This window comes from Stenella coeruleoalba, assembly GCF_951394435.1.
Source record: "Stenella coeruleoalba genome assembly, chromosome: X".
Lineage (NCBI taxonomy): Eukaryota > Metazoa > Chordata > Mammalia > Artiodactyla > Delphinidae > Stenella > Stenella coeruleoalba.
In genome coordinates this window covers 119,554,596-119,563,468 of record NC_137152.1, presented here as the reverse complement: position 1 = coordinate 119,563,468, position 8,873 = coordinate 119,554,596, and the positions used below count along the sequence as shown (strand labels likewise).

At 59.1% G+C, this 8,873-nt stretch overlaps 1 protein-coding gene across 1 annotated transcript; it reads right to left on the bottom strand.

Moving 5' to 3' along the window:
- Positions 1 to 5,334: 5,334 nt before the first annotated feature.
- On the bottom strand, positions 5,335 to 6,692 carry LOC307180671 (melanoma-associated antigen 8-like; the record flags this gene model as incomplete). The annotated part of the gene is made up of 1 exon (XM_079911037.1): positions 5,335 to 6,692. One exon carries the CDS (start codon positions 6,690 to 6,692, stop codon positions 5,919 to 5,921), a length of 774 nt encoding a protein of 257 aa, XP_079767163.1. The 3' UTR covers positions 5,335 to 5,918.
- Positions 6,693 to 8,873: the final 2,181 nt, after the last annotated feature.

Genomic DNA, 8,873 nt, shown 5'->3' with positions numbered 1-8,873 from the left:
GTGTACAGAGCACTGAAGGCCAGGGCGCACCCCCAGCTCACAGTTGCTGCCTCCACGTGTGGGGGATGGGCCGGGGGACCTGGCCAGGACTCTGTGGCTGTCACAGCGATAGGGCGACATCCCCTCCCAAACACTGCTAAGGAGGGGGCGGGGAGCGGGAATTGCCTGGAGTTCCAGGGGTTAGGACTCCATGCTTTCACTGCGGTGGCCCGGGTTCAATCCCTGGTCGGGGATCTAAGATCCCCCAAGCCTTGTGGGGTGGCCAGAAACACAGAAAAGAAAAAAACAGGTGGGTTGGGGGAGGAGGGGAAGTAGACCCAAGGTACCAGGAATGATCCAAGCACCAGCAGCCAGAGGAGCCCCGGGTCTGCCCGGGTGAGGGGTGGTCCCATCTGCCGCTCCCGTCTGTCACAATGCAACAGCTAGTGCACGTCAGGGGGGTCTCTTGAGCAGCCCAACAGCAGCGCCCCAAGTGAACGATGCAAAAATGGACAGAGGGGACGGAAGAAACCGGTCTACAGTAGAAGTGGGAGACTTCGGTCCCCCCTGTGATGGATTCAAATGGATCCCCCAGCTCCCACCCCAACCATTAAGTCCACCTGTTGCAGTGCTAATCCCAAGGCGCGTGTATTTGGAGATAGCGCCCTTGGGGAAGTCAGTAAGGTTAAATGAGGTCACAAGGGTGGGGCCCCAGTCCGACAAGAGCGGTGTCCTTTGGCAAAGAGGAAGAGACACCGAAGATCTCCCTCCCTCTCTCCCTCCCTCGCCCTCTCTTCCACCCTCCCACCCTCCCTCCCTCTCTCTCTCTCCCCCTACCTTTCTCCCCCTCTCTCTTTCCCTCCCTCGCCCCCCTCCCTTTCTCTCTCTCCCTCCCTCCGTCTCTCCCTTTCACTCTCTCTCTCCCTCCCCCTCTCTCCCTCCCTCCCTCTTTCTCTCTCTCTTTCTCCCTCCTGCCCTTCTATGGCCCTGTCCATCCCTCTCTCTCCCTCCCTCCCTCCTTTCCTCCCTTTGTCTCTGCCCCTTTCTCTCCCTCCCTCCCTCTTTCTCTCTCTCTCCCTCCCTCCCTCTCTCTCCCTTTCACTCTCTCCCTCCCTCCACCTCTCTCCTACCCTCCCTCCTTCCCTCCCTTTGTCTCTCCCCCTTTCCCTCCCTCCCTCCCTCTTTCTCTCTCGCTCTCCCTCCCTCCCTCCCTACCCCCCCCCCAACCTGTTCAGAGAAGCAGCCAAGTGAGGGACCAAGAGAAAACCAGCTGTCTGCGAGCCAGGAAGAGACGCCTTCCCTCACCTGAGACTGCACTTTCCAGCCAGTTGATGTTGGACTTCTAGCCACCAGGACTGGCACCCAGTACATTTCTGTAGTTTTAGCCACCTCCTCTGTGGGACTTGGCTATGGCAGCTCTAAGCAGACTAACACAGCCTGCTTTCATTATGGGTACAGCGACCAGACAGCACCGCAGTACGGGAATCACAGATTTGAACAGCACTGTACAAAGACTAGGTCTCATGACATGTGTAGGCTATTAGCCCCAAGAACAGAGTAGACACGTGCTCGTCAAGCGTACCTAGAACGTTCTCCAGGGTACTCCACGCGTCAGGCCACACAGCATCCCTCAGTAAACTTAAGGGGATACAAACAAAAGGGCTGAAATCATACAAAGTATGTCCTCTGGCCAAAATAGAGTGAAATTAGACCTCAATAACAGAAGGAAATGTGGGAAATCTGCAAAGAGAGGGAAATTGAGCCGTGCGTCCCCAAATAACCGCATTAGTCTGGGACGATGCCAAATCCCACAGCACAGGATGAGGGGCTGAAACAGCAGACACAGATTCTCACGGTGGTTCCGACCAGGAGGCCGAGAGGGAGGGTCCAGCAGGGGTGGCTTGTACTGCGGCCGGTCTCCTTGGTTGCAGGTGGCCGGGCTCTTACCGCCCCTCACGTGGTCACCCTCTGTGCACGCACCCCCAGCCCCTGCCTTCTCTCCTTGCGTGTGCTGATCCGCTCTTCCCTCAAGGGCACCAGCCATCTTGGATTAGACCTCATCCTAATGGCCTCATTTCAACCTAAGAACCACTAACTCCAGCCACAGTGACATTCTGAGGTTCTAGGGGATTGGGGCTTCAACATGCAAATTTTGGGGGGACGCAGTTCAGTCCATAACAATAGCCCAGGGAACGTACAAGACATCACAAGGGAAACTAGAAAATACTTCGAAATGAAGAAAACACATACCAAAGGCCCCAGGACTTATGGCACGCGGCCAAAGAGGCACTTGGGACCTAAAGCTGCAAACACCCGTGTTCCAATGGAGGCGACACCTCAGATCAACCGCCTCATCTTGAACGGGGACAAGCGAGAAGACGAGGAAGGCGAGCCCAAGCATTCTGACAACAAATGTTCACGAGGAAAGAAAAACTGCACTAACCCACGTACGCGGGGATCCCAAGACGTGCACTGGTCGGGAATCCTCACAACATGGGGGAGGGCGCATCCTTCTTACACACTCAGTAACAAGAGCTACAGCCACCGACCACTTCATTTGGCCCAGGCTTTTTACAAGCAGGTCACATCATGGGGAAACCCACACCAATGCTTTTGCCTGGTACTGTTAGGAGGCCCATTTTACAGATGGAGAAATCGAGGCGTAGGGAGTCTCCATGATTTGATCAGCTTGTCACTAGAAGGACTCTTATTCAAGCTAAGCATCATATGCGTGCAAAGACCCATCCCCGCACTGGCCTGACCTGTCTCCCCAACAGTCAAGGGGGATTCAGCTGTCCTCCACGGGGTCCTACTACCTGACGCCTCAGGCCACATAATGGAGAAAACACAGGGAAGCCGGGCATTAGTGCCCATGAGAGCCTGACACTGGATTCTGCCCACGTGGCCTCCCCAGCCCCATCAGGTCACCATCTCTCGTGAAATGGACACGAGGGCCAGGGAGGAGGGTGAGGGTCTAGGACTGAGGGCGTGAGGATGGAGAAGGGTCCCGGACGTGGGGGTCCGAGGCACGGCCCTCTGAAGGCGGCTCCTATGCCCAGGCTTGGGCCCTGCTCTCTCCTTCCACTGCCCACTCTGCTCCCTTCTGTCCCAGCGGCGTGGTGGCCCCACGTTCTCCTGCAGGCTCACTTCCCCGGGCACACTGGCTGTCAGGCAGGCGGCAAGCTTGCATTCAAAGCACGGGGACCGCCGGGCTGGAGGGCTCTCCGCATCCCCACGGGGCGTGAGTGTCTGTGCCCTTCAGGGCCCTGCGGATGCCCCTCCTCCTGGATGCTTGCTCACACGTGGCTTTACACCCTGCTGCTGTCTTGTGAATGTCACTTGGCTTCACACCCTGCATCCCGCCACCAACCCAGCCCTATCCCTGTGCCCAGCCCCAGCTCAGGGACCACGGACAGGCACAGGCCCGGGCCCCGCACTTGCTCACAAAGGCCCCTAAAGCAGCAGCCGGCGATATTTGCCACAGAGGAGGGTAGGCGAGAGCCAGGCAGGAGGTCAGCCCTTTGCCAAGGAGGCTGGAGCTCAGAGCAGACGTTAGCTGGGGCTGGGGAATGGGGGCTTCTCGGGAAACAGGGCCACGGCTGAGACAACTCACACCAGCCCCTCAGGGGGCAGGCTCAGCGCACGTAGAGAACGTCAGAGCTTCCCGCTGATGGGCAGCAGCTCCCGTGTGCCCTGCGCCGCCCTGGTCAGGACTGGCTGTGTGCCGGGGTGATGTGTGCTCGTCCAGAGTCTACTGGGGAGGGCGCTGCTGCCCCCCTGAAAAGTGTCTCCCTGAATGTCCCTGGGGCGCTCTTGGCGTGTCCCGGCCGCTGCTGCGCCGCCTGCCACGGCCGTCCCTGGGCTAGCACTGCCCCCCATCAGTCAGTTCACTGCACGAACGGGCACTAGGAATCCCTGCTTTCCCCCGGGAGTGCTTACCATTTGTGATGACAAAATCCCCTTCTTTTCCGGCAGGAGTGTCTGAGCAGGTTCCATTGGCCCTGAAATTCTCCACCTTTTCCAAGTGCCCACCTGCTATATGGCAGGTGCTTCAAATCCAGGATCCCACGTAATGTTCACGTTGTCGTACGGCGCTCAGCAGGGAGGGCTGCCTCTTTAGCCCCCGGCGCCGTCTGCACCTCCCACTGCAGTGACCTCCCAATCCCATTAGGCCCAGGAGTTGCCTCTTCCTTTCGATGCCAGGTCACAGCCCAAACCTGTGGGTCTCTGATGCCGCCATATTTCTGCACCTGCCTGAACGCGGGGACACTGGCGGACGTTGCTTCTTAGTGGCTAGGACTTATTTCTAGTATTATTCTGATCCCAGACTCTGTCCTTCTCCCCTCTGGAAATTGCTTTCTTTTCATGACATCTCAGAGAATTTGCAGCTCCATAGGAAACGGAATAGAAAACCAGTCAAAATTGCTGTTCTGTGTGTTTTACTCCTGGAGGATTTATTATTCAATTTGGATGTGTATGTGTGTGTGTGTGTGTGTGTGTGTGTGAGTGTGTGTGTGTCTGTCGGCATGGAGGGAAGGGTGGTGATTTCCCCAGCTGGGTGCAGCTCACGCGAAGCTCCCAGGATTCCAGTCACACGGCGACTCCTTTCCACTTCGGCAGCCTCTCTTCTTTCAAACCCCCTATTTTCATTCATTTCATCCCACTGAAATCTAGACCTTGCTCACAAGTGGCCAAAGGAAACTCCAGGTGACTAAAATGGTCGTTTCCATACAGTTGGTAATTGGCTCTCCCAGGGCAGGGAGAGGAGGGCCAGCCCCGGGAATACCGAGCAGGGCTTCAAAGAGCAAGACCCTCATTTCTCTGGAAATCCTTGCAGATGGCGGCTATGAAACACCTACCTCTTCACTGTGGCCCACTGCAATGCAACAAGAGCCAGCACCCCTTCCTTCCTGCCCCAGGGCGAGACTTCTCTCGGCTTCATCCACGACCCGGAAGGACATCTCACAGCAATGTCCCATTTCAGACTTTCCCCTGCAACCCAAGACACACCCTCTGCATGTCCGGCTGCTGCCACCACCCAGCTTCATCACCATCACCTCCCACAGAAGGAACCCCCACTTCCCAAAGGCCCGAAGTGCCCTGGCTCGGGGCACTTAACACTCCAGGGCTCGCTCCTGGAGCCCCACCGCCTCGTCCCATGTTGTCTTATTCTGTGGGACTTAGGGGACGTCTCACCACCTTCCTCGTGTGACAGTGGCTCCTAGACCATCACTCTAGGTGTGGGTGTGTCCTGCTTTTCCTAGCGTTCCCGCTACTAACACAGGCCCTTCCGGAGAGCAGAGGCTCCGTGGAGGTCTGCGGAATAAACAAGCCAGTGGGCAGGGGGCTTATTGACGCAGATGAACCTTCTCCTACTGTCTTAAAATACCCGTGCAAATCCAACTCAACAGAGATAGTTCGTTTTATTTACAGAATGACAGACAAGACAGGGAAGCAAGAATTGGAACAACAATGACTCTTATTTTTCTATTTCTTCTCCCATCTATAGCACTGCTAAGTACTTCCACCTTTCCAGAGCAGTTCTGATTCCAATTCCCTGTTATCTTGTACACGGTCACAAAACGAACTGGGAGATTTCCCAACCTCTCTTACAAAACAGCAAAACTCTTGTTCTTGAACTGAATTAGTGCAAATACCTGTGGGATTAACGTCATACACAAAGTTAGACACTGAAGCTTGTTTAGTCTTCTATTCAAAGAACCAACATTTGAAAAATTCCTAAAGAAAACAGACATGGAAGTCCATGTCAACATACACAACAGGAACCCAAAATGCTGCACACCGGCTTCCCCCAACTCGCCCGGCTCTCACTGCTTAGAAGGCTGACCGCTCCCTCTTCAAACTCAGAGTGAAGGATCAGCCCCCCTTCCTGCCCCACGGGAGAAGCTGCTGGACGTGGGACTGGCTGCTGCACTGGCTCAGGCTCCCTCTTCCTCATCGCTCACACTCCCTGCAGACACGGATGGGAAGAACCTGGGAGCCATGCTATTGATCCTGAGCAGATGCTGCAGGACCTGACACTCGCTGGCCTCCGCGTAGGCCCGGGCACCCCACAGGAACTCGTAGCGGGCAGGGTCGCTGTGGGGCACCTGCCGGTACTTCAGGTAGCCCGTCTGCACCCACACTTCGGTGAGCAGCTCCCTCCCGCCACAAAACCCCAGGGTGCCTAGCATTCCCCACACCTCCTCCTCAGGGACGCGGTCACCAAACAGGGTGACCATGGTCAGGACCAGCAGAGGGAGGCTGGCCGCGGGCGTGCGCTGCCAGTCGCTCAGCACTGCATCCCAGGTGAGGCCCAGGGTGGGGACCAGGACGTAGGTGCGCTCGCGGGGGTCCACCACCTTCACGTCCACGCCAAACAGCAGCTGCACGCACTCGCAAACGAGGCGGAAGACCACGGGGAAGTGGTCCCGATGCTCCCGGACGACCGTACTCAGCATCTCCGCCTCGGAGGTCGGCTCCCCGGTACGAAACTTGACGAGCAGGAACCCCACCAGGTCAGCCATCAGCGCAACAAGTGCCTCGCGGGACAAGGGATCGGCATAGGCGGAGAAGGAGGGGGCGCCAGGGGAGGCGGAGGACGAGGGGGATGCGGCCTCCTCCCCCGCAGCCCCCAGCAGCGGCGCCTCCACAGGACCCTGGGCCGGGACTGGGGCCTCAAGGTCGGCCTCAGGCTGGCGGAGCTCACTCATCTCGACCGGGGGCCTGATCACTGGGGTCGGTCCGCCCACGGGAGTGTGGGCAGGGGACCTCGTACCTGGGGAAGAGAGGGGGTGTGAGCGGCCTCGGCGGAGAAAGGCACCCTGGGCAGCCCTGACAAAGACCACTTACAGGTCTCGTCTCAAGGGCTGCCCTCGGGCCTCACAGGGGCGCTCCTCCCGGGTGGCCTGTCCCCTGCCAACCTGAAGAAGGAAGTGAGGGGGCTCCTCAGGGTGCAGCCAGCACGGCCCCAGGTTCTGGGGCTGACAGGGCGGTGGGGTGACTTGGGTGTTGTGGGGTCCCCTCTGTTCTGGGAGGGGGAGCCCCTGGGTACACACTCAGGGCACGCACCTCCCCTTGGCTCCTGGCGCTGCCTGGGCCTCCTCTGCTCTGTGCCCTGAGGACACGGTCCTCAGACCTGGGCCTTCGCCTCCCGGTTCCTGGAGCCCCTGTAAGAGGAATGGAGGGCGCACCTCTTGTGTACACTGTGGCACAGCTCTGGGCCTCGGTGCTGGTAGGAGGATTGGGCCGGACTCTGTGAGGTCCCCCCAGTGCTGAGTTCTGGGGTGGGTGGTCCCCTCGGGGTCGCTCGTCGTGCTCACTGTTCCCCTTAAGGGCCTGGACCCTCCCCTTTGCAGGCCGGAGGGGAAACTCAGAACAGGACCCCGAATCTGAACAGAAAGCAGTGAGGGGGCCCCACAGGTGGCCGCACCTGCCCAGGGCCTCCCGAGGGTCCTAGGATGGGGAGATGCTGGGTCCTCACCTCCTCCTCACATCCTGCCTGGCCTCCCAGCGCTGACCACAGGGGCAGGTTTCTGTTGAGGCCCCTGTTCCAGGGCTGGGGGTCTGCTCAGTCCTCCCTCGGGGTCCTGGGAGTCCACCCTCTGCGGACCTGAAGGCTCACCCCTCACACCAAACACCTGACCTCCTGAGGACCCCGACCCAGAGGTCAGGAAACATCTCATCTGCTGACCGCGCTCTGGCGCCTCCAAGGCCCCTGTGGAAGGGCAAAGGATCCCTCCCTGTGTCGGGGTCTAACGTCCTCAGTCCTTCCTTCCTCGCGTGCAGGTTGGACTCTGGGCAGGACCTGGGATTGTCCCGTCTGCCGGTGTGAGTCCCTGCTCCTTATACCAGGTCTCCAGTCTCTCCGAGACCCTGACGTCAGGACGTCAGGACAGGCCTACCGTGCGCATCCCGCCCCGGGGCCTCCCACGGCCACCTGCAAGGGCGGTGATCTGGTGGGTCCCTTTTGTCCTCCTTCAGGGTCTCCTCAGTCCTGCCTAAGGGCCCTAACCTTAGTCCACCAGGGACCTGACGTTTTACCCTCTGCCCTCCCCAGCGTCTCTGAGACCCGGATGTCAGGAAGTGCTGCACGTGCTCATTCCGCCCTATGGCCTCCCAGGGCCAACTCTGTTCTGCGGTCCAGGCTCCCCTCAGTCCTCCCTCAGGGCACTCACCTTGACTCAACGAAGGACCTGGGATTCTCTCCCGTGCCCACAAGACACCCCGACCCTTATACTGCCTCCCCAGCTTCTCTGAGACCCCGCCCCATACTGCCCTCCCCAGCGTCTCTGAAACCCGGATGTCAGGAAGTGCTGGACGTGCTCATTCCGCCCTATGGCCTCCCAGGGCCAACTCTGTTCTGGGGTCTAGGCTCCCCTCAGTCCTCCCTCAGGGCACTCACCTTGACTCCACGGAGAACCTGGGAATCTCTACCTTGCTCACCAGACACCCCGACCCTTATACCCCCTCCCTAGCCTCTCTGAGACCCCGCCCCGTACTCCCCTCCCCAGCGTCTCTGAGACCCGGATGTCAGGAAGTGCTGCACGTGCTCATTCCGCCCTATGGCCTGCCAGGGCCAACTGTGTTCTGGGGTCCAGGCTCCCCTCAGTCCTCCCTCAGGGCCCTCACCTTGACTCCACGGAGGACCTGGGATTCTCTCCCGTGCCCACGAGACACCCCGACCCTTATACTCCCTCCCCAGCCTCTCTGAGACCCCGCCCCGTGCTCCCCCTCCCCAGCGTCTCTGAGACCCGGATGTCAGGAAGTGCTGGACGTGCTCATTCCGCCCTATGGCCTCCCAGGGCCAACTCTGTTCTGGGGTCTAGGCTCCCCTCAGTCCTCCCTCAGGGCACTCACCTTGACTCCACGGAGAACCTGGGAATCTCTACCTT